This window comes from Dermacentor silvarum, chromosome 7 (genome assembly GCF_013339745.2).
Source record: "Dermacentor silvarum isolate Dsil-2018 chromosome 7, BIME_Dsil_1.4, whole genome shotgun sequence".
NCBI lineage: Eukaryota > Metazoa > Arthropoda > Arachnida > Ixodida > Ixodidae > Dermacentor > Dermacentor silvarum.
This window is the reverse complement of record NC_051160.1, coordinates 28,464,050-28,490,431: the sequence shown is the minus strand read 5'-3', so window position 1 is coordinate 28,490,431 and position 26,382 is coordinate 28,464,050. Positions and strand designations below refer to the sequence as shown.

Here is a 26,382-nt window from a genome sequence, read left to right as displayed (position 1 = left end):
TCTTCACCGCTGTATACATTTAGCCGCGCCAGTCAGCTCAGCTCTCAGCCCGCAAACAGATTTCTCGCTGGCAACACTGGGTGGCAGCAGCGCCGCAAGAATTGCGCACAAAATCCCTGCAGTGGAAGCAAAAGGAACGGTTCACGTCTGCAGACCAGCGGTATGATATTTTGGGGTGCTGTTCTGGGCGTCGTCAAATTCCGCCATATTGTCAAATTATGTGAGTGACATTAGAAAAAAAGAAATAGGCGAGTTGGTGATAGTTCATTTGTATGGCGGCCATTTTGAGCCAATCAGAGAGGCCACTGCAGTCCTTTGAGTCAGAGCTGACTATAATGGTTGAACTGGACAATGACCAGAATGCCACCGTTGCGGAATTTGGCAATGTGGCGAGATTTGACAGCGTCCGGAGTATAACTTCGAATACGATGCCGTCTTGTCGGCTCAGACTGGCCCACAGCAGCGGCTGCCACGGGCTCTCTGATTGGCTCGAAATGCCAACATGGCTCCTCTGCAAAGGGGCAGTTTGGGTGAGTCGGTATGTGCCAAAGATGGCGGAATTGGATCACATGGCCGAATTTGACGGTTTCCCGCAACAGCAGCACCCCTGGAAAAGGAACCAGATTCTTTGTAGCGCTGTGTATGTGTCTTCTTATTCTTGGTCTCTGTCATGTTGCGCTGCTCTATGTCTGCTATGAATCCAAACCAACGAGCAAGGCAATTAGCGTGCCCTAACGAACCAGATGAAGTGATGATGATGAGGAGTAACCAGATGAAGACTCCTCTGCACTGCCCGCTTCTGCATGATCGCCCTCTGCGTGACGAATACGGAACGAACAAGCTTGACGGTAGGATTAGTTGCACACAATGGGCGAGGAGGCCTTCTCTTCTTCCATTCTCTGGGACACAATCAGCCGCCGGCTTTCGTCGACCGATTGGCTGACACGAGCCGTACAGCCGCCTTCACCACACTGCACGGATATGCTGAGGCGAAGCCTACAAAAGAAACAAGCACGCGCGCACTACTACCTTCCTCAGAAGAAAAAAATAAAAGTAAAAATAAAGTAAGGAATGCATCGTCATCGTCGTCTAAGTGAACGAGTCACTTGGACGGATAACATTCTATGGAGAGCAGCTCAGTCGGAATAAGAGGGTAGCGAGTGCTTTTTCTGGGCAAGTCCTCGGCTTCGTCTGCTTAAACATCTTTCTTTTCTCTCTCTCTCTCTTTTTGCAGAGCTCCTTCGAGCGGCATAAGTACATTAGGCTCATTCGCGTCGGGGCTTTCAGACCTGGCAGCGGTCGCCTCGATCGCGCGACTCCTCTTCTACTAGGTCTTTCGTCAGTTACACTTGGCAGCAAAAGAAAGGCCCAGGCCACTTCCGTCAGGAAGCCCTCTTCGGGGGCATCACCTACACTATTTTTTTCCCCCTTTTTGAGCACGTCTCTGCAGGTCCTCCGTTTTTTTTTTTCTTGCCGATCCAGAAACTGGACGGAAGGAAGCAAATGGCTCGGAGATGCGCTCCTGCTTTGTGTGTATGTGCGGGAGGGGGGGGGGGGGAGGAAGTGAGGGTAAGGGGCATACAAACTTGGGGGGGGGGGGGGGGGGGGGTTAAAGACGACGTCGACGACGACGCGGGGTTCAAAAACAGCGTTCCGTTCCAACACCTTGGTCTGAGAAGCGAGAACGGAGGAGGAGCGGCAGGGGGGAGCGTTTCGTGCCAAGCTGCTAAAAATAGCCGCCGCGACTCCTGGTGCCTGTTGCTGCTGCGGCCGTTCTAATCTCATCTCTTTCACGTACGCACATACGCATTCCCTCTATCACTTTACTTTCTTTCCTTCAACTTTCCGCACTGAACCTTCTTTTTCTTTCTTTTTTTCGCGGTTTCCGAAAAAAACGCGCCCCCTGACGGAGTCTCAACGCCTGTCCGCCCCCCCCCCCTCTCCCCCTCTTTAAAAAAAATTTCTTCCATCGCTTCGTGCTCGCTACAGATGCGTGGCGCGCGGCACGTCCCGAAGAAGCTTCTCTCGGCTTGAAGAACGCCTTGAAGGAAACTTCGCTTTAGAACATGACCAGTATACAGTATACCGCCTCCGCAGGCTCATCCTCCTTTCCTAAAAACCTCGCGCACCCCCTCCCTTCTTGTTTTTTTTTTTTTTGTATTTTTGTGCAAGTGCTGCCCCTTTCAACACACTCACACGTACAAGAACCTCTTTAAGCTGCGGCTCAAGGCTAGCACTGGCCTGTGTTGTGTACAACCTCCCAGCGACAAATACCCCAACGCGGCTTTTCAACACCTTGCCGCTCCCCCCTCCTCGCCCATGACACACATGACCTCTTTGCAGTAGCGTTGGCTCGTTCTATGAGGCTGCGTATTTTGTAATGTAACATTGCATATAGTGGCAGCCTTTCTTTTTTTTTTTCAGTTTCGTAATATTCTTGCGCAGGCTACTTCCAGTATTGCCGAATGCAAGATTCCATTCTGTCCTATATCTTATACATACTACATGAAGAACTTTGTCTGGTTCGCGGTGTACTGTTGTCGTTTTTGTTTTCTTCTGCCTCGTGCCGCTCCCTCGAGCAGCTGTGCGACCTTGCCTCGCCACCCCACCCCTACGCCCCCCCTCCCCCCCCAACCAACCCACACGCACGCACAGAATACGTGTTCTCACACGGACAAGAACGTTCCTTGAAATTCAGCGTTCGCGCATGAATGCTCTTCGTTTCTTCGCGTTCCGTAGTCGGGATCTGCGGCAGCGTGTGGGACAAAAAAAAAAAAAAAAAAAAAATACAAGAGAGGGAACGGGGGGGAGGGGGGGGGGCTGCAAATCGTTCTAACCTTGCTTAAGCCGCCTGTTAGGTTAAACCCTTCTCTCTTCCTTCACCTTCTCCCTCTCTCTTTTCAGAAACCTGATAGAAAAAAGAGCTACACCTTCTTCCTTTCGTACTTTAACAAAACGTGCCTCCTTTCTCGCTGTTGTACTTTTTTTGCCATTTCCTTTCTTTCCTCTTTTTTTTTTTTTTTTTTTGGGGGGGGGGGTTTAGGGGGAGGTTTAGATGGGTGATTGTCACTTGACTCAGTTCTGCCACGTCTTTCTGTTAACGCACAATAGGTTTTGGGAAAGAGTGATGAGCATTCTAGCCGAGGTTCAAAAGGCAAACAGCTTGGTGGCAGATACGGTATTGTAATACTATATGGAAGGCTTGCCGCTTTCCGCGTGACGTTTGTCGGCCTTACGGGCTTTGTAAGGCCCTTGCGTAGAGCTCGTCATCACACGGTGCACTTTTTCTTCTTCTTTTGTCGACAGACTCGGTTTCAAGCCTCGTTACTACGTAGAATCGATCCCCAATTTTCAATTGGCTGCCTGAAGCGACTTGCAGATAAATGTGATATAATTAATCCAAGAGCTCGATGGTTTGCAACGTGTCAAAAAAAAAATGATGTGCGGTGAGAGTGTTGCATGTCTGCTACGTACCGTCACGTTAAACAATGAAAAAACTTTTTCTTGGTATGCGCTTGCCGCAAGGTACTGCATGCTGAGTCGTGGTCCGCATTTCGATGGGAACGAAATGCAGAAACGCTCAGCCCTCGGTGGCCAAAATTATTCCCGAGTCCCCCACTACGGCGTGCCTCAAAAATCAGATCTTCGGGCACGTAAAACCCAACAATTTCATTAATATATAATTTAATATGGTCGACTAGCCACACAGCTGCTGTTCTCGCTCTCTTAGAACACACACACCTGGTTCGGCGTGCCGAGTCGATGGAACGGAATAACATAAACAACAAGAAAGAAAGAAATTCGGGGACACGCGGACAAAAAAATATATATATATAAACGTGCGCAGTGCAGAACATGCTGCGCATACAACAGCTGAAGCCGACCCGATACACCTCGAGAGGAGGCCGACGGGGCAAGACTCCTTCTCCTTCGCGCCGGCGCAGATATACGGACAGACAAGCGATCGGAGCGCCACTCCGCGCGAGCGGCTTTCCACGCAACGCGCTGCCGCCTTCGCGCCACACACAGCCAACCTTTCGTTTCTTTTTTTTTTTGCTTTTCCCCCCAGATCTCTCGCATACACACTACCACATAGCCAAGCAGCAGGAGCAGCGGCAGCTTCGCGCGAAACGCCGCAGTCCTTGCAGCAGCAGCGCGAGAGCATTCCTTCCTCCCCGCCGCTTCGCAACCCCCTCTTCACTACCACGAGTCCTCCGGGGAAACCTCTCTCGCGCGCGCGCGCGCGCCCTCGACCCGTCAGTCATTCGCGCGCGACCAATCACGACAAAATGCTTCCGTGGCCCGCGCGCTAATCTCCTCCCCCCACACACAGAACCGCGCCGGCGGCGGCGCAGTGCAGTCACCGCCCCCTCGCAACTCGAAAGGCTCGACCCCGCCGCCGCCGCGGCCGAGCAGCTCGCCTCGAAGGAGAGGGGCCGCTCTCCCCGCTCGCCGCTGCCGAAAAAAAAAAAAAAAAAAAAACGCCCGAGAGAGTGGCAGGGCCGGAGCTGCTCCCTCGTCGACCACGCAGCTTTTTCAGTAGTCGGCGCGGTGTCGGTCCGCCGATCCTGCGACTCTCCGCGTGTCCCACACTTCAAGCGTTCGCTCGACGCCGCAAAACAAAAAACCGCTCGCTATAGTGTTACTGTGTGAGGCGCACCGCGCGCCTCCCCCCGGGAAATCGGCGAAAACTGAAGCGAGAGCTGCGGGATTCCGAGACCCTGCCGAACTTAGTACTTCGATAACCGCCGCCGCCGCCTACTGCCTGTTGTGTGATCTCGTTCGCGTGTTGTGAGGTGCGGCGCGCGGGCGCGCGTGTGAGGTTGGTTGGACGGTGGGGACCGCCTCTCTCGGATTCGACGTCGTGTGTGTGTGTGCCTGCCTGCCTGCATCGCTGGATTGTCTCATCGCCACCACGCCGCCCAGCGCAGGATCTTGGATCGACGACGCTCTTCGGTCGCTACTTCCGTCACGTGGTGCTTCCGTCGTGGATTCACTACTGCGCGGACGGAACCGGCTGTCATCTGGGTGTCTACGAGGCCGATGCGATAGGAGGAGGCAACCGGTGAAAACGAACGCCTCGGCCCCGAAATAATAAGGCTGGCACGGAGTTTTTTTGCAAGTCGTTCACGCGACCGTCGTCTTCCGTGCTCCCGCATCGCTGGTGCGTGTCACGTCGTCGTCGTCGACGGGTGATTGGCGGCCGGCCTCCTCGACTCGTCGCTGTTTCGTCGAAGTGCGATTGTGAAGTGCTGTGCGGTTCATAATTTGTCTTTTTTTTTTTATCGCGTGTTTCAGGGAGGGCGTGTTTACTATCGCTCGAGGGTCTCTGTTGAATAATTGGTTTGGTTTCTTTTCTTAATACTCGTTTTTCTTTTCACGCCTCAGGGGCAGTAATTTTGGTTTTGTCACGGTGGGTTCACGTTGTGGTGGTCGATTCAAACTGGTGGCCTCTTGGAACACAAACGTGGCGCTCCGGGCGCGCTGGACTAAATTCCCCATGTGTTCCAACCTCGTAATCGCGTTCCCTTTTAGGTGATTTGGTTCTGTTCCGGTACCCCCCATTTTTGTTTTCGATCTTTTTAGGGGGGGAACTTGTCATTTCTTTCAAAAATTATTTTATTTATTTTATCACAGATCCTTTGCTTTCCAGTAGCATTCCTTAAGGTCGATAAAAGTGTGTGTATCGAAGGCCAAATTATTAATAATAATTAAGTATACGGCCCTTTAATTTCTTGAAGTGGCTGGGATTGGCTTTACTTTCGTTTAGCTTAGCCGGGAGAGGTTTTCATTCGGTAAGCGTTTAGTTTGCTCTCGGGCCGATCAACCATACGACGTGAACACCGCATTTCGTTTTCCTTTTTCTTAAAAAAAGAAGAAAGAAAAATCGCACTCGCGTTGTGCTGAGCTTTGAGGGGGGGAAACAAAGTGAGACCCTGACACCGTTACCTCGATTGGTGTGACACCTCGATCCACTGTCGTCGACGGGAGAAACGGCAAGCCTTCGGCGAGTTTTCACCTATCTGACCAAGCTCTCCCTGTTTCGTCGAGTGCGATTACTGTGTCGACCTTCGTTTCCGAAGATTTCTCTCGGGCTTTCGAGGAGATCCACCGATTTGAGACCCGTGCTTCGCTGCGCGTCAACAAGTTCTTGCGTCCCACCACCACCAGGAACCCCGAAAATAGACCACCACCGCTGCTGATTTGTGGAAAGAAAAAAAAAAAAAAAAGAAGAGGAGTTGACAACTTTCGGAAGTGGCCACACCACCATATAGTGCTCGCCCTACATTGCCAAGTTCTTCGGAAAGGCACAGGAGTTGTGACCAGGCGAGCCTGTGCTAAGACATTACTTGGCAGCGTTATTGCTCTATAAAGCCAGGAGATCTGAGAAACTGAGCTTGCGGTCCTGCCTGTCTGCCTACCTTTCTGGAAGCAAGCCGTGTGCGTGCTTGGCCCACTGAAAACGTCGTCGTCCTCTTCGACTTGCCTTTTTTTTTTTTTTTTTTTGCGTGTGTTGTGTTGTCGCCTCAAGGGTGCATCCGAAGCTCGCTGTCGCACCGTGTGTGTACTAGTGTCCCCGACCACGTGGTGAAGAGTTAGAAAGAAAAAAAACGCATCTACTATTCATTGTGTCCGTGAGTGTCTTATACGCACCTCGTATTCTGCACGGAACAACCTTCCTTGCTTTCTTCGTCATATTCCTCCTTCGAGGAGAAGACATCCCTCCTTGGTCGTCGTCGGGTTCTGCGAACACCGCTTACCGGACGTCGTCGAGCCCTTTCTAGACGGGCTACCGACCACCCCCTTTGAAGAAGAGAAAAGGGTCGTTCCGTCTCATTTTTGGCTGCCTAAAGAGGAAGGATTTCTGTGGCTGTCGTCTTTGTGAGTCGCTGTGTTTGTGCCTCGCGCCGCCTGTCCGTTCTCTTTTCCGAGAGAAGTGCAAGTTCTTTTTTTTTTCTTAACTTGCTGGGCAAAGTGCAAGAAGATTCCGATTTCTGCAGTTTCAAGAAGACCATCAACTGTGTGAGTGTCGGTGCTTAAAAAAAAAAAATTGCTCCTTCGCCCATCAGTTCACAACCAACGGAAGAAACATCCGTCAAGCTCCCGTATTACGAAGGAGCTGCTGCTGAGAAAAACAAGGAACTTCCCAGGAGTTGACATGGCTCAACGGGTAAGAATTTTCTGGCCTGAATTTTTTTTTCTTTTCCGTTGCTCCGTCGTTACGTGTTCTTGCGAGTGAATTCGTGAACACGTAACTACGAATGTTCCTATGCCGGAATGTAGCATATAGTTGCTGTTATTGAAGTTTGTTTGAACTTGGCATGGAACACGTGGTGCAAGGAAATATTTTTTGGGACTAAAGAATAATTCCAAACTGTAAATTATATAGCTAAGCATACAAACACTTGTAGCAACATTAACAACAATTAGAAAGACGAAGAGATATCAAATTCAAGCATAGAATGCGGTTCATAAATGGCCCCTCTCATTTTTTTAAAGGAATCCAACGAAGGAAGGCATCTGAAATTTGAATTGAGGTTATTCCAGCTCAAAGTTCCTAACCGACGGTAATCGACCACAATTTGAGCGCACTTTTGGTAACAGAAAGCGGTGTCCAGTGCGTTAATTAAGTCTGACGTGAACACGCTGTATATAATTAAGTTTTCTTGTAAGTGAGCTCAGATATGTTATAGTTGAACATCTTGATAACAGAAAGGTGAAGTCGCTGAAAAACTGGCTCAAGTTCACATACCCTAAATAGTTGCCGCGGAACGACCAGGATGGTTCAACTATAGGCGTGTTTGTCTGGCAAGTTAGAGAGAGCTAGACTTCGAATTGAAGCGAAGAAAGCGCCACACTATGCACCCCCCCCCCCCCCCCCCCCATTTTTTTTTAATTACTTGGCTTCTCATCAATTGTTTGTACGAAACCTAGACTGTGCTGTTCAGTGCGGAAGTGGTCTACGAATGTTCTCAGTCCTCTTCAAAATTGGGAAGTATAGACTTGTCACTATACCACTGAGAGATTGGAATGTGCCAGCTAGGCGATTTGAATGACCCTGGTGGCATCGTCCAGGACCAGTTAAAATTACGCGCGCTATGTATTCTATGTATTTCTTCAAGTAGTATTTTGTTAGGAATACATAATATATATCATATCACAGAATGAAGTCCCAAAATATAAACACCTCCTTTTAGAACATGTATTCGATACATAACTTATATGGTTTAATTGCGTCGGAAGTTCAATAGCAGTGGAATAAATACGCATAAACATATTGGAAGTAAATATTGTGACCTTGTAGCAACGGCGCAGACGCAAAAATTTCCCCAAAACATGTGTTAGGAATTTAACCGTCTATGGCGATATGGTCGGCATCAGAAGTTCAAAACCGGTAAAATAAATACGCGTCAGCATATTGGAAGTACATATTGTCACATTGTAGTGACGGTGCAGAAGCAAAAACTTAAAGAAAGACGTATGTTAGGAATTTAACTTTCTGTCATGCGAACTTCGTGCCCAGAAACGCAGCTATAACGCTCGAATCGCAACGAATCACCACGCTATTTATACATGCATCACCGCACATTTCAGAGTGATGTAGCTGATGTTCTGTGTACATTCGAAAACGCACACACCACCATCCGCGTTACGCGCGCAATTTGATTAGGCTCGATTATTTCGCTATAGAAAACGAGCTACAGCATTAAAAGAAATGTCCGATACATTATAGGTGACAGTGACATTTCCCTGAAAACCGGTCACCGGCAAACAAACATACCAATGTAAGCGTGCCAATATCGTGCAAGCAATACCACAAATACTTCTATACAAGATTATACAAAAACTGCAGGTGTAATACCATGGAACTATAACTTTCGGATAGGAGTGAGCGCCGCAAGCGATGTGACCATCCCCTTTGAAACTGTGTGCAGACGTCTCTCAGTGCCACTGCCGCGTATATTGTGGTGTGTCGATGCGTAGCCCTGAGTCTTGTTGATGCTGTGTGAGACACAGTCTATATAGACCATGCGCTGCACGCTTTTTGGAAAATTGTCTTCGTGCACACGTGTGTGCTGATGGGCATTGATTGCCTTGTTAGAACGGTCCACCGTGGCCGCTGAACGGATTCCTTGAACGTGGCGAATAGAGCAGACGACGGAGCATGGGCTCAGCAGACGACAGTACGAGGGATAAAAACGGGACAGTCTGTTTGAAACAGTCTGTAGACCATGCGCTGTACGCTTTTGGGAAGATGTATTTGTGCATATGATGTGTGTGCTGATATGTGTTGCCTCGTTAGAACGGCACACCGGGGCCGCTGAACGGATTCTTGAACGAGACGAACAAGGCAGACGACAGTACAAGGGAACAAAAACGGGACAGTATATGTGTATGTGTATAACATCATCTGCACTGTTTTGCCGTGTTGGAACAGAAACAAACTTTGCAACTGTAGTGTAAGTCATTCGTTACTATACCGCGTCGCAAATATTGTGTTGACGTCTGGTCCTATTCCGTGTATCTGTTGACATTTTTGCCGGGAAGGAACTTACGGTATGTCGACAGAGCAGTTTGCGAGGGACACTCGCAAACTGCTCTGGATGCAAACAGTTACCTATTTATATTTTTCGGGCCCTGGCATTAAAGTTACGTCGACGATCTTACCGCCGAGTGTAATAAGTTACTGATCCGTGTTAAGCGCTCGAAACAAAATGTCGTCGCCTTGGGGTTGGGGGCAGATTTCACTTTCGACTCCGTGAATGTGTTCTGTGTGGTGTGTGTGTGTGTGTGCAGGTGAGGCTGTGGTGAGCGTTTTTTTCTCAGAACCGCGTGACGTCAGCCCGTGACGTTCATCGTCTCCGCCGTGACCTCGTGTCATTTTCTTTCTCTTCATTTTTCGCCACTGCCATTTTTCTCTGCGCTGTAGCGAAAATGTCAGCCGCTGTTGTGAGACGCGCCGAGGGCTGACATTTTGCGCAACTCGAAAGCGAAGAAGAGAGAAATGGGCGAGACGGCGGCTGGGGCGTCTTGCAATAAAGCAGCTACAGTAGCTTGCCGCGGCAGCTAAGAGCCAAGCGAGACGAGTTAGCAGAAGCTGCTGCTGCCTCGAGGACACAAGTTGCTTAGATGCGTGTTTTTTTTTTTTTTTTAACTGCGCATCAGCGTACGTGTGTATACCGGCACAGTATAGACGCGAACCTGCGTACTGTCTAGAAAGGATATGTTCTCACGGTGCTTGTTTGGTCATGCATACAAACGTGTCCGTGCCTTCCAGCATAGCATCCTCGCGTGCCTTAGGAAGCTTCGTCTCCGCCCGTGTATGCAAATGTGGGCCCCGTAATATTTATATTAATTTCTTCGGAACCAAGGTTGTCGACGTCGTAGACGTTTCCCCCAGCGTCGTACAGTCGGCCTGTCCTTGTAAAAAAATTCCCTCGCTGACATGAGCGAACGTTAGACTCTAAACGCCTTCATTCGAAATGCCAAACTTGCTTTTTTATTTTTTTCCTTTCTCTTTTCGCTTTTCTGTGAGGTGTTTGCGTGAGCATGGCGCGTACTTACTTATGATGGCCTATAGTACATGCTAAGCGAAAGCAGTGTCTAGCGCGTTCTCTTTTACGACTTCAGATTCTCAGGGGCATATTGTTTTGATGCTCTCGAAATGTACGGTGTATCAGGCAAATGGACAAATGCTATAACGAAAAAAAAAAAACGTAACCAGGCTTGTATCCACAGCCATGTTCTTACGCTTTGACTATTTGTAAGGATGGAAGCCTGTTAGTGATAGACCTGCATTATCTAAGGCGGCCTGTCAATGGCAGGTAGCTCTTATACGAACGAAAAGCTGCGTGAATTCGAAGCCAAAGCCTCTAAGGTGATCAATTTCTTCCTTTTCGAAGCCAGCTTTCAGAAACTGTACACGCAGCCGACAGGTCCCCATAGAAAAAAAAAAAAAACGAAAAAAAAAGCCCATTTAACTGAAATTAAACCGCAGAATCAGTCGCATCAAATTTCATTGTTAACATATGCCAAGTAAAAGAAAAAAAAACTGCACGTTGAACCTCCTACGTACACTTTAGGTAACCGCAAGTAAAGCGGTGGTTGTAAGTTTTTAAATTTTACATCGATGTAAACTAGCTGCAGTGTCCTTCAAACTCTTGGTCGAAGTTTCTTTCTGTTGACTGGATTGCAAATTCCTCGCTCGGATAAAACGGCGTATTATGATTCGGAGTGGTGTACATATATATATATATATATATATATATATATATATATATATATTGTTCAAATGATGTTTTTACATGTTTTACATGATGTCATGTTGCGAAATATTGATATTTTAGAAATGTATGTCATGACAGTAGCCGGTCACTGTTCTGCTCTGACGTATTATTATTATTATTATTATTATTATTATTATTATTATTATTATTATTATTATTATTATTATTATTATTATTATTCATCTACACAACACACAGAAGGTCAGGTGGGCTATCGTCTCCCACGCCCGGCCGCTTGCAGAGGAGGAGAAAATAAAATGAAGCAGGTCGCACGGCACTGTGGGAATCGACGTCATGCGAAGCATTTTGCTGGAAGCTGGCGACCCAGTATATAATTTGGGGTTACGCAAAGCGTCACCACGTGGTCCAACGTGTTTGTGTAAGACGAGCAGCTATACGTGTATGACGCAAGCGTGTGTGTTGTACGACAACAGCAAGACGATCGTGTAACGCCGACGGCAGGATTTCTATACACCGGCCGTTCGACGCGACCTTATAACGACGTGTCTATTGTCGAATTCTACATATAGGTACTGAACGAGCGTAAGCGAGAGAAACGCGGATTGTGACGTCATCAGCGAACTACGCGTTGTACACTCGTGTACGTATACACTTGGCTGCATGTCATGCGGTATATATGTTATAAAACGAAGAAGTGCATTTGCTGTCCGGCGACGAATCTTTAAAGCCTGTTCGACCTGGGCCGATCGTGAAGGCGATAATAGCGGGGCACATATTCTACGTAGCGTTATACCGGGTGTTCATTTTTAAGCTTTACGGAATTTTTAGAAATCGCCTGTGGCGGGTAGCGTAATTCTTATCTTTGAGCTGGGTTATTCGATGAGGCGGACACTAGTAGCACGAGAAATCGAAACACATGTTTGACTAATTAACAAAAGTTTACTAATTAACTTAGTTAATTACTTTTCGGCACATATTGTAATTTACGAATTGTAGCCGGTGAGTTTGTCAGGCGTATTTACTTCGAATGAATTTCCAGAGTGGCACCAGTTTGAAGATATGCGCCATCAAACTCGCCGTAAAAATGCACTGTTCCACGTTTTTTCCGAAAATGCTGTTTTATGCATTGAAGCACAAAAGTAACTGGAACGCCCATGTATTTCGTCCCACACTTTGGGAAATAATATCTCAAAATTGGTGTCATCCTGGAAATTCATTTCAAGTGGATGCGTCTTTGCAAACTCACCGGCTACAATTCGTAAATTGCAACATGTGTCGTAAAGTAATTAACTAAGAAGTTCGTTAGTCAATTTTTGTTAATTAGTTGAATATGTGCTTCGATTTCTAGTGCTACTAATGTCCGCCCTCTTCAAATAACCCAGCTCAACAATACGAATTATGCTACCTGTGACAGGCGATTTTAAAAAATTCCTTAACTTGAAGAGGAGGAAAGTATACTCGATATATATATATATATATATATATATATATATATATATATATATATATATATATATATGAGTACATACGCGGGTGATCGTTTCCTAGTATAGTTATGGCATTAGGCTGCTGTGCTCGAAGGTGGATAATCAATTCCGCTATCGGTAATGCATTCATTTTGTATACAGAGGTCCGAAGTGTGGCGATACAGGAAATCGCAGTCTATACCGCAATGTGCCTGGAATAATGCAAAGGATGATGCGCATTAAAAAAAAAAAAAGGGGGGGGGACGCAGAAGAGGAAGGCAGAACACATTACATCACACGCGCGCGGAACATGAGCATTGCAGAGGTTATATGTCTAATCACGTGGTTGAAAAGAAGACTAATAAAATTCTTCTCTGCCCTCACGCATTATGAATATAAGGAAAAAAAACTCACCGAAGAATAAAGCAATCATCATGATCAGCCTTTATTTATGTCCACTGCAGGACGAAGGCCTCTCCTCTCCCTGCGATCTCCAATTACCCCTGTCTTGCGCTAGCTGATTCCAACTTGCGCCACAAATAGTAGTGCTTCACGCGAAAGCGGTTCACGAGTCGTGACAAATGTATACTTATACCGCCCCAGAGCACGAGTTCAGTTCACCTATACTGTGTCTCCTCGTTCCAATAGGTCGCCCGTATGGCTTTCTTTTATAGAACATGTTAACTATTTTCTCTACTCACTAGTGTCGGCATCTTGTGCCGTTGTATATAGCTACAAACAATGTTCTCAATTGTACTCGCTGTGACGCCGAATCATTAGTGATCGGAGAGTAGTAATGTTTTTTTAAACGTAATTGTATAGACGAATCGAATAGTGCCAGATGCGATTCGGAATTGTAGTACTCGAATGGTTGTCTAATAAAGAATAGCCGTTCTCACCAACCATACAAAACAATGGTATTCACATCCTAGTTTTTTTTTATTATATGGTATTTAGGAGATAATTGGCGCCGGCTATTCCTTTTATTCACTCCGCAAGTTTCTGTAACCGCATCGCACGTTAGGAATCGTAGTTTATTAAATGCACATATGGAAGCAATAGAAGTAAACACTGGATGTTGTTTGCATACCCAGGACTATTCGAAGAATGATGGAAAAGTCCGGCTTGCCGAGCGGCGAGCCCCACTACGAAAGTGCTCTTGTTTGTTATATAGTCGCCGAGATGAAACTTACGACATTTGTGCTACGATCTTATGCTTCACCGCGCACACGTGACGACTTGAAATGTTCGAAATCTATATTCAAAAAACGTTCGCATTTACGAATAATGATATATTCGATTCGAAGACCGAATCTAATAACACAATATTAGATTCGTTATTGGATAATTTCGAATATTTGTTACTGAACGAGCGTTAGCGAGAGAAACACGGATTGTGACGTCATCGGCGACTGCGTGGTATGCAATCGTATATAAATTATAACATGGTCCTGAAAATACGAACACACCAGTGCAATCACTTTCATGCGTACGAATCGACTGAATACCTTGGGTTTGGTTGTTAGAAAAGGGCAGTGTTAACAGTCCCTACATGACGGCACATCGCCGCTTCGGTAAAATAGTCAATAACTGCAACAACAAAATTGCACATAGAATTCGCAGCGTTGCACATTGGCTGAGACTTCGAGGTCACAGTGAAGCGTGTAATTTTTTTTTTCTTAAGTATGGTGCGCCTCGCTAGTGTGGTGCATGTTATTGTGTGTACTGTCGCAAGGGCCCATTCGGCCTGTAGGACATATCAAATATTGAAGCCGGAAATTGGAAAAGTACCGTTGATGGACTTCAGGTCGTGGTGTCCATTGGCTCTTTCAATCAAAGAGTGGTTGTATTGCGCGTCGGAATTCTAACCGACCGCTCTAATATGTGTCTCCAACTCAAAGCGCAGTCGTCCGACTTTTCTGTTATATTATTAGAAAGTTATTATTTCGGGTTTGTTCACGATGGTAGCGAGCAGTATTTGGCGGTGCTCATAGAAGGAGTGGTGTTTCGGGATGTCGCTTGGCATGCAATTGTGCTAGGTTTTTCTATACTCTAGTGTACGGCAGCGTGCATTTGTCCTCTTAAGTCATGAGTCATCCTGTTTTTATGACGCTTGTCGTAGAATATTATCGGCACACACACACACACGCGCACACACACGCGCACACACACAAGCAAATACACATACAAACACACACGCAAACAAGCACACGCAAACAAGCACACGCAAACACACACACGCAAACAAGCACACGCAAACAAGCACACGCAAACAAGCACACGCAAACAAGCACACGCAAACACACACGCAAACACACACACGCAAACACACACGCGCAAACACACACACACACACACACACACTGGAGCGCATGGTTAATTTGACAGTTAACTACTACCAAAGGTGCCAGTTCACTGCCCCAAAGTTTCAATAAACTAAGCGCCGAATTCCCGTCTGAGTGCGGCTACGCTACATCAGGCAGGCAGACACAGATCTTTTCGCCGTGGTCACGCTAAGCACAAGAAGCAGCGAAAAGAAGAAAAAAAAATAGCAAGAACAAAGAAAGCAAGCAGAAAATTCGTCGCTTTCACGAGGCATATATATATATATGCTCCCGGTGGCAGTCCGACGAAAAGCCGCACGCCGTCGCCGGTGAGTGGGTCGGTCCCCTAATCTAAAGCGCTTTCGCCCGTTTCGATAACAGAGCGAACGCGGCGGGTGGTTTGCGCGGTACCACTTCTTTTTTCGGACGCGGCGGAAAGGTTTGGTTACGTTCCTCTTTTTTTGCGCTGTCGCTTTCAAAACTCTCACCTATACCCACTTCCCTCCTCCACGTTTTTTTTTTTCTACCACTTCGTTCTCCCCGCTGTGCGTCGCCCTTATCGCCATGTGGACACGGGCGTGTTGACGGCACCTCCTGGAGCGAGTGTTTCTTTTTTGTCGCACACGCCACGTATACGTCTATAGCTTTATATCTATCGTTTAATAATACGATCCTGCGAGAATGTGCAAGTCAGCGAAATAGAGTAGACCGATCGTCGTATCGGACGTGGTCGCTCAGTGGTGGAGGCTCTTATGTCCTTCCGCAGCTTTGCGTGAGGACATTTATATAAATCAGGGGTGTGTGCGAATATTCGGAACTTTCTAATAACGAATCGATATGCGTCCTATTCGATTCGAACAGTGCCTCTCAGAAGCGAATCGAATATCGAATAGTTTTCGAATAACGAATTTGCAGCTATCGCAATTCATATAAAACGATGTTAATTCACAGTCGCAGTGGCATTAATGTTAGCGAGTTTCTGTCATTACATACTACGTACGAAGCGTCCATTATTAGCAGCGTAAATGAAGCATTAGGAGCAAACAGGTAGTTTCTTCGCATGCACAGGGCTCCTCAGAGAGCGCGATTAATCGCTGTATAGCGTGTAAAGTGTGGCTAACTATTTGACTTAGCCTGCTCCATTACGCAAGTTCTCATCTTTTATGCCCATGCCATGCCCACAGGGGGGGGGGGGGGGGGGGTAATGTATCGTATTTTTGCTCGCAATTCTATGTTTATTTGGGCGCATTTGACGTTTTGCCATATTCGAAATATATTCTCATTTTCGAATAGGGCACTATTCGATTCGTTATTTGAAAGTTTCTAATATTCGCACACCCCTAATAGTATGTCTTTTGTCGGCCTTCTTTTGTCATGAGTCGAAGGTGCGCTCGTGTTTAACCTGGAAGTATGAACCATTCAGCCCAGCAACACGTTCCATTAAGGTGACAGTATGTGTCCGCGCCTAAAGGTGTTCTCGTCGCGCTTCCACATGAGGAAGAGCCAATTCGGCTTCAAATGAGCCTGTCATTATATATAACCGAGCGATCGCCGCACTGCATGCAGCTGCCTCCGCAGCGCGGGCCGGTCGAATATTTCGTTCTCAATCGCCGGGATGTACTCGAGGCCGAGAGGGAGGGCAATTAACTGATGTGTATAGATATATAGTGTACGAGGTACGTACATGTGTCGGAGACCGAATAAATAAATAAATAAAAGATATCGCGCGCGAGCAACCGTGTGTGTCCGCCGCGCTCTCCACATTCGGGTTGCGAGGCCTATCGCTTTTCAATTAAAGTGGCCGGTGATTTGTGGCACTATGTACACGCATGCTTTCTATATATTCCGGCACGTAGCGTGTGAGCGGCCATTTTCGTGCCAATTTAGTCGACGGGGAGAGAGAGAAATGTTAGCGGCCTCTCTTTCGCTGTGCTGTTTATGCGAACTTCAAGTTGGCCGCCTCCGGCGGGGAAGGTATTCGATTATCGTTACACCAGTGCTACAACACTGGTGAGGTTAACGTCACTAGGCGCGTAGTAGTTCAGGTTTCTTAGCGTCGTTACATGATAAGCCGGGGAGATGTTCGATTATCGTTACACCAGGACCACACCGGTGATGTTAACGTCATTAGGTGTGTATAGTATAGTTGCATACTACGCGCCTTTTTTCGATGACGTTAAACGTAGATGTGACGATACGGCGGAAGTGAATGCAGTAAAGTCTGTTTGGCAGAAGTGGAACATGGTTACTCCGTCTCATTTAAAGGGACTAAGAGAGAGAGAGAGAGAGAGAAAGAAAATGTTTTAGCTGTATTACTAAATTTACCTTTCTACAATAACAACAAAAAAAAGTCAATCTTACCGCGAGATGAGCCTTGGTGAGCCAGGAAAAAAAAAAAAAAACGCGAGAAACGAAACCCGCAGGTGGCGACACCGTCTTGAAGTTCCCGCGACAGCTTGCTGTGACGTCATAACTTTTGACGGCGTCGACTGCTCGAGCCTATATAGTTATATTTCTTATGGCTAACGACGGGACTCTACACTTGCATCCTAAAAGAGCGAAACAGCGAACTTAGCAAGCTTCGGGAACATTTACCGACTCACAATTAGCCGCAGCAGCGCCACCCAGCGTACAGAGCATCAACCAAAATTTCGGGCGCCGTTACACGAAATGTTTTCCGAATAAATATCACGAATAAATTCGGTTGTATGTGTCGTACATACTTCTAGGGGCGACTACGTAATCGGGAAAGCCTGTTCACAGCGTCGTTGCACAACAGTTTTGATTTTTTTTTTCGAATTAAGCAGTCGGCATTTTTGAACAATAAAACAATTTTTTAGTATTTGTCATCGATGTTTTTAGACTTTTCTGGCTTCGACTGTGGCATTAAAAAATTGCAGTTTGAAAATCTGCTTCTGCAGCGCGAGAACGTTTTTAACGCGATAGTTAAGGGCCTCGTGTCGCCGAAAATCTGGTGTCAGTGTCGGCGTAAGCATCGGCGTCTGGCGGAAATAATCATGCCGAACCACATCATCCCGAACCACACCGACCGGGCGGGCCCTTCGCGTGGCGCAAAGCGTTGGTGAACAAAAGTTGAATTTCTCAAAGTAAAATACGTCAGAAAAATCGTTAAGTATGACTTAACCACAACCTACAGACGTGATAGTGTCGGATTGTAATTTGAATATATGAGAAAAAAAAAAAAGCCTGCTAAGCAGCCAGGAGGGATCTTTGAATGCTATCGCGTTCCATTCTTAAAGACGAAGCTTAAGCTTCCTCCAATTCTGATGGTGTTTCGCTGTACTTTGGTTCTAGGCAACATGGAGGGGAATGTTGAAAACCGAGTCTTTCTAAATTTGTGTGACCCCAGATTTTTTTAGCTTTATTGCAACCGTTTGATGCGCATAATTTTTTTGCTATATATTTTGCTTGCAGAGAAAATATATAAAGTACAGGCATGCCTAAAATAAAATAACATTAACAAAGGGCCCTTTGTATTATGTAGACATCAGCGGACCTTTTTACGGTAAGAAGTCTGTCGAATACCAGCTAAAACGTCAAAAAGAAATAAAAGAAAAGACTATTTTGAGAAATGTGTAGCAGCAGGCATTTATTATACATGTGTACCTCCGTAAAGCGGGGGCCGTTCAATCAATCGCACGCGTGCACTTAACGGCGAAATATTAACGCTTGTTTCTTTCCTTAATGAGACGTCTCTGACAAGACCGAAGCCGCGCGCTTCTGACAACTCGTTCTTGACGCCCGTGCTCACACAAATGCGACGACTATAGACAGCCTGCCGTTGAGTGTCTTGCGTCGTCGGAGAACGTTGTGTCACAAGATATGTCGCCTGTCATTTACTGCCCGTCAGAATCGAAAGAAGCTTTTATTCGTGCATTATAACCTACTTACAATAGAATGAAATATTTGGAGGGACAGGGAGAGCATTCTCGGCGACAACGCAAGAATTTAGCGCGAGCTCCGCCCACTAAGCCGCGTTGCATCTTCTCCTCCGTCCTCTGCCGCTCCAAGAAAGTAGTTCTCGAGTGTACGCACTCGTTGAAGGCTCGCCTCCACAGTGACGTCACGGAAGTATAAGCGAACGTGATTGGCTGGCGCATGTATACGAATTCCCTTCGACTTCGAAAGCGACGAACTTGCTGTATTCTTAAGTTCTGGCCGCGCTGTATTGGCCAATGAACGGTCCCGTATATCTATTGATTTTGACATTGAAACATATTTACATAAATCTGAAAATTGTCGACTGTTTAGGGGCAGTCGAGAAAGGTACACTGACAAAAAAGAATAAAGAAAATGTATATTTTCACGTTTGTCAATAAAAAAAGCCATTTTTTTTCCCTGCAAATGGATGATAATTGCGAACAATAAATGAACTTGAAAGAGCGCAAGTTTGGGCATGTTGGTATGAACAGAAATGACATTTTAACAGATGTGATTACGAAACAGAAAAAGAAGAAATTGACGTGCTATATAATCACTGAACTATAGCACAACATTCGTTATTGGCAGTTTGTGCTTGATGTGCACCATCGGTTGCCGGAATTTATTCGAAGCATTCCACTGAGATCATTCTCGTAGCATTGATGTATTATTATTATTATTATTATTATTATTATTATTATTATTATTATTATTATTATTATTATTTGGTGTGAAAACATATATACAATTAAAAGAGAAACAGAAGAAGGAGCATGCCGGTACCCTTTGAACATGAAGCGAAATATATCAGTCATTCAATGTTTCGGCTACTTTCAATCTATCTATGAATCTATCAATTGTTTCACCCTCGCTCTGATGCTACATTCAGATGCGACTCTTCTCCACATAGGTCTGCCCGATGATTTCACGCCTTCAGTGCTTGCAAAAATATTTTGCAGAAACCAATGTCAGTGTAAGTATAGGCGAATAGCCCGAACGAACGAACGAGCGACGTAACGTTTTCTTTGCCGAGTCCGACCAACCACGAAAACGACCGAAAGAGCCAAAGAAAGGCGTTCGCTTTAAAACTATAAAACCCGCGTTTTACTGAGTCGGCTCAGAGTTAAGCCTGTTGGGAAAGGTTATCGCGAAACCCTTTTAGCTTATCGCCTATCGACATCATTCACGTGGGAGGTTGTTGTGCGTAAAACTGACAGCTCTGGCGCGTTTGCGTAGCTACATCCCTACTATTATGTGCACTGGAAGGCATACGGGCGAAGCACAGGCATGTTCACCTGTCACAGGCCTAGTATCGCGGTAAATTAATGGCCTCAAGCTCCCTCCCCCCCCCCCCCCTCTTCATTTTTGGGGCTATTAAAAACCTGGTGGTTAGCACGAGAACATCATTTAGCTTGTTGTCAAGTGCCGTAACGACAATGTCGGCCATAACACACACGTGCCTGCCTACATAGCCGCAGAATTATCAGACATGATTAACGATCGACCTCTACCATTGTGCCCATTCATTATATGTACAACAAGTTCATGAAATGTTTTTTTTTTTTTTTAATTTTACGATCAACGTAGGGAGCGCGTGTATTCTGACTCTACCATATACGTATAGTACCAATGCGAAGCCGCAAAGCGGATATCCGCAGCTGCCAAGCGTGTTCGAAAAAACAATCATGATAGCGCAATTACCTTATCTCCGGCTTTTCAGAGCTTTCAATAACACCTTCAGTCATGTTCGTGGCACGCTTGTGTTTGCACTGAAATATATAGCTCGCATCGAAGTACATCCTTTTGTTTTTAAGCGAAGCTTTATTTCTCTACCTCTCCTCCCCAAACATCTGCGAGCAGTGATATATATATATATATATATATATATATAGAGAGAGAGAGAGAGATAAATGAAAGAGCAAGCCCTCTAAACCCAACACAAAACATCCTCGAACATCAGAGCACTCTACATAATAATGGAGTCCAAATCCAGGTCCCGCTGAAGGTCCCCTCTGAGTAACGACTACCGATCTCGAAGTCTATGCCCTTGCGGGCTGCATGCGCCGGAAGGGACTGCAGAGTTGGAAACACGTCATTGACGACTCGTTTTAGGCGCCATCTATTTACTCTACAATACTTCCTTTTACGAAGCAGTTTCGGTTCGTATAAGAAAATAAAACACGTGTGAATCATTCTTGCTATTTTTTTTTTAAAGGATCAACGTTGTCATGCTTAACCGTATTGCTACACAACGGTATCGGAAATCGCTGTGCGTCAAGACGTCACTGTAATGTTGGTGACGCCCGGTGCGGCGTTTCGAAACCAACTTTAGCATCAAATTAACATCTCTTAGAAGTGTGTTTTTTTTATATACCTTCACAGTTCATAATTTTCATGCTTTTGTGTGAGAGAAGCGCGTTGTATAGTTTCTATAGATACAAGTTAAAAAATGTGTCGGTAGTCCTTTGGCCGCTGAACCGGTTGAAGCAAGAACACGATAGCTGAGCTGGGTGGTTGAGAATCTGTTATCTTGTCGTGACACGTATTACTTTCAACGTACAGCGTCCTCGCGCAAACACCGATGCGTTGCCTGTATAACCTTGCACCAAAAACTGTGCAGGACTCTTATCGCAACGTGAGAGAGAGAAAGAGAGAGAGAGACAGTGTTCGACTTATCGCGTGTTGGCGCTAACGGCTTCTTCGGTGATGCATAATCTTTTTTTTTTTTTTTGTACAGGTCGTTTTGCATTTATCCAAGAAATGAAATTTTTGCTACTCATTGACGTTTTCGAGACGCGCTGTAATGTCGCAAGATTCTTGCTGCACCCCCTCCCCAGATTCACATTTGGGCAGAAGCTCTCCATCACTTGTCGTCTGCAACGTCGTCTGGCTGTTTCGCTGCTCGTTCTCTGCTTCGTCTTTGTCTCCAGCTGCGCACCTAGAAATTTCCTAGAAATTTGACTAGGAAAGTCATGTTTGATTACTGATATAGGACGAGAACGTGATCTCCGTGCAAGTGAATAATAAAGGAACTAAATGTATAAAAAGAAGGCCGCCGCGGATATGCTCGCCCAACTGGTGTCTTTGAGCAGGTGTTGACATTTCGAGGAAGCCATACCGCGGCACTCACAACAGTAGTCTTACGTGTAGGGGTGACCTGAGCTCGTTGGCGTCGTCTTAAAAAAAAAAAAAAGAATGAAAGAAAAGGAATGGTGTTACGGGCCGTTACGAAAACCCGCGTTTCAATTCTATCCGAACTGCTAGACGGCTATGCCATGCTATATAAAGAACTCTCTGCGAAGCTCCGATGCGAAATGCGCTTCCTGTGACATGTGACATGCGCGTTGTCGACTGAAAGGTAGGCAGCGCGTCAGAAGGCCTTTAATTACTGAAAAAATAATTTGAATGATGGTCTGGTAGGTGCGGATGCTGTCGTTTCGAAGAAAGCGCTGAGCTGTTTACACGTGGGAATTTGCATAGTGATGCTTTTTCACGACGATGGTCTTCCGGCTCGAAATAAAAAAAGCAGGAAAGTTTGGCCTTCATTTTCTCCGGTAATAATCAACCTTTTATCATTCAAATGAGGAAAGTAGAGTTTTGAAGAAATACTTCACCAATCTTTAGTAATTCAGTGCTATTTAGTGTCCCTCAAAAGAAAACAAGGGAAAAAAGAATAAATGTGGAGCTTGAGGAACTATTAGTGAATAAAATAAGCGTACGCTTTGCAAGTTTACAGCAATGAGCGCCGGATAGGCTGTAATGAAACTATCACACACGATCAATGCAGTACATACATAATATATGGTAATAAATGATGTGTTTAGTACATGATAGCAGTATGGAATGAGACTGCAGTAGAGAGAGTTGGATAGTAATTTTCAACTGACACTGACGAAAATAAGTGTATCAGTGGGTTTGTTCCACGTCCTGTTCCACGTCGCTGGCCGCTTCAGTGGCGTCGGTGCCAGGAATCGCTTCGCTTTTTCCCTCAGTTTCGATAGAACATTGTGCTTCGCGCTTTCGTCCGTGTTGTCGAGTCCCGCCATGTTGGTGCTTTTTAAGCCAATTAGGGAGGCCGTGGCAGACGCGTTGGCCAATGAAAGCACACAAGATGACGAATTTGGCGAGGTGGCGGATTTTGACCGTGTCCGAAATATAAACACGCCCCCGTTATTGAGAAGGCCATTTGCCAGCGCTGTGGAGTAAGCAAGTAAACTAAATGGTGTGTTACGACACGCAGCCTGTGAAGGCCATTCCCTTCGCCTTTCCCCCCCGAAAAGTCGGCCGGACACGTGACCTATGAGACTCGGCGCATTATTGGACGATACTGTTTGGCAGCCGGTTAGTTGTTTTTACGTAATAATTCAGCGGAATCACGCGAGGTGGAGTGACGTAATTAAATGGAAAATGATCAATTGTAGCAACTGCTACGATTGGGTAGATGTCTCATTTTCCATTTACGTTTTATTGCGATAGCAATTATATGAACACTCCAAGCGCATTTTGCCGCCGTCGTCGTCGCCGTGAGGTTCTGTATAAAGTCCAACGGTGATAAAACAGTCGCCGCACGCTGAGGGGGCGAGTGAAAGCCTGCTTGCGAGGGCGAGCCGGCAACCGTAGCTTTATCTCGCGCACGCGAGAGAGGAAGGCGGCCGGAAGCGCGCGCTCTTCGTTCGCTCGGGGGCACGGGGAGGAGAGATGGTAGGGGTAGGGGGTGCGTTCTGCTTTTGCGGCTGCTGCTGACGGAGCTGCCGCGCGGGCACCGTATCTTGAAGGCGATCTGCTATGTGGCCGAAGTGTGCGCCCGCGGGGGCCTCATCTTCAAAGCCATCTGGGATGGGTACAAAGTGCAGGCGCTGAGTGCCGGTAGATTCGTATGCGCTGTGCTTTCGACGTTTAGTTCGCGTAGAAACGAGACGAGAAAACAGCGCGAAGGTCAATTTGCCCGCTGCTGCTTACGCGCTTTCTCACTCCAGCGTTTTGACGAGTTGCCGCGGTCATCGAGCGAGATGTGTTCATGTTTACTTGTGCTCGTGTGACACTGTGCTTTTTTATTTAGTTAGTAAGCGATTATCTACCACTCTATAAGGCCGATAAAACTAATATCCTTACTTCGTATAGCTGTCTACTAATTTGCTATCGAAATCGATGCTTCGCCTTTTAGGCGAAACTGCGACTTTTTTAATCGACGCGCACTTGTTCGGCTGCTCTGGCTCAGATCGGCCTGCACAGCGGTTACACTAAAACCTACCGCGGGCTCTTACGTGACGGTCACGAGTTGGGCCGACTCGTTTGGTTTCAATCGTGTCGCTCATTGCCAGTGCGCTCTCAGTTCTTTTCTCGCCAGGAAGGAGTGCGGGCAGCCGAGAACCACAGACGGTGGACCGTACACATGGTCGGCGCGTCTGCGCCGGCCTCAGGCGAACGGACGTAGGGGGTGTCTCTGGCATTTGGCGTACGGGCGCTAGTCGTAATCGCCTGGTTATATAGCCACCGCAGAGGGGAGGGGGGGGGGGGGTGCTTGGCGCGAGCCGGGCGGAGTGATACCAACGACCGGCGAAAGGAGCCGGAGCCGAGAAAACAAGACGGGGTCGGAAGCAGCGGCAACAGCATGGCCGATGTGTATCGGGCGAGGAGGGTAGACGAAGAGGAGGAGGAGGCGTACGACGACGACGTCGCAAAAAAGCCGGCTAGCTCGTAGGTCTCCGTCGCTTCGCCGCGGCGCGCCCCGTAGAACGCCGGAGCCATGATTTATGGCGATACCCCGGTTCGTGATTTATGTGGCGGCGTGTTATTTCTTTCTCCTGACGCTGTCCCCTCCTCCCTCTCTCTCTCCTCTGGCAACCTCCTCCTTTCCGTCTCCCTCCCGTCTGCATGTCCGTGTCCGTCTCACGTTTGAAACGATAGATAGAGCTCGCCGACTGCTGGTGCTTCTGTCTATTTATTTCTTATTTTTATGTATTTGCACCCCGCTTTCGAAACCGTTCGGTATGCTCCGGCGTTGGTGGTTTGTTGCGGTGTTGTTTGGGCGGACGTCGAGAGCTTTTTTTTTTTTTTTTTTTTGGGGGGGGGGGGGGGGGGGTAGGCGGCGTGTGTGTGTGACTGGCGGAGGCAAGAAGAGCGAGCGTTGTACAGCGACGACGACTGATAGCCTCTTGCTGCGGTTGGCTCTCTCGGTCGTATAATTACCCCACATTTGCCACTTTTGGCGAGCGCGTGCGCAGTTAAATCAAAGAGGAACGGGACGTGTTGCCCATGACAGCTCGGTAAACGGCGGCTTTTCTTTCTCTCTCTTTTTTTTAACATTTTTATCTCTTCTCTCGCTCTCTCTCCCACTTCTGTGTTGCGGCTCGCGATGGCTAACACTCGTATAGTGTATACGTACACGGTGTGGTTACTTTGTCGTGTCGGCCGCGGGCGTTGATGTGCGTGTGGCCGCGGCGGTGAATGGCTCTTCGGGCCTGTCGGCCGCCGACTATATAGCTGGACGCTCAATTGAGATGTATGAGCTTCTCTCTGTGTGCGTCTGTGCGCATGAGCGCGAATAGCTCTGGGTTACGCAGGGGTGCGTTGATGTGTGTGTGTGGCGCGCGCGATCGCGGTTGTAGACAAGCGGCGTGTTTGTAAACAAAGGGCTGTAGGGTATCGTGCAGACGAAAAATAGCAGACGACGGTGGCGTCGAAACGATCCTTCTTCGCTGTTGGCTTCTTCCAACGATGATATTTTCAAAATATTTGTTGTTGTTGTTGTTATTGAATACATGGTTACCTTTTAATCGTGGCTGCTGAGAATGCTGGCGCCAGTTGGAATTCGTGAGCTTAAAAAAAAAAAAAATCCAAGGGAACACACAGAATGCGACGGCAGCGCCGCCGCATATTCGCACGCTCAGTGCTAATCGTGCGCGCTGCGCGCCGTGGATCTATAGTGAGTTTTAGCTAAGCGTTGCCGACACCTACTGTACCTGCAGTGCATGCTGCTGTAGACGCACTTTAGCCGCTGCAGGCAAAACTTCAATCTTCGCGCCCTCGACACCAGCACACGCACGCACACACACGCGATTGATTGCATACGGATGAACCTACCAAACAATATGAAAAACACTTATAACCCCAGGCATGCTTATTAGCGAGTTTCAAATCAGAAATTAATAAACAGTACTCGTTCTTGTTTCTCACATTTTAAGCCTGGCGGATTCTCTGTTGCCTTGAATTGAAATCGGATAGAAATAAACAATGCACTTTCTTGCCTTTCTTTTTTTTTTTTTCTTTTACGCATATCCTAGCACGCTGGCTTCTGTTGCATTGAATTGTCGTATAACTCAAACTCGGTGTTGCCGAAGGCCTTGTCGCCGCTGTGTGAAACCTACCCGGCTTTTGTAATTTTGTCCGATGATCACATTT

At 46.8% G+C, this 26,382-nt stretch overlaps 1 protein-coding gene across 3 annotated transcripts in view; it reads left to right on the top strand.

Annotated features, from left to right (window-relative positions):
- The first annotated feature begins 4,425 nt into the window (after positions 1–4,425).
- The window catches only part of LOC119457830 (homeobox protein Meis1), a 343,572-nt gene continuing 321,615 nt past the window's right edge, over positions 4,426–26,382 (top strand). The window contains exon 1 of one of the 3 annotated variants that reach the window (XM_037719582.2): positions 4,426–7,171. In XM_037719582.2, coding sequence (XP_037575510.1) covers positions 7,160–7,171 — 12 coding nt within the window. In that variant the 5' untranslated portion in view covers positions 4,426–7,159. The remainder of the gene's footprint in view (positions 7,172–26,382) is intronic. The other 2 variants (XM_037719581.2, XM_037719584.2) reach the window with 2 other exon arrangements.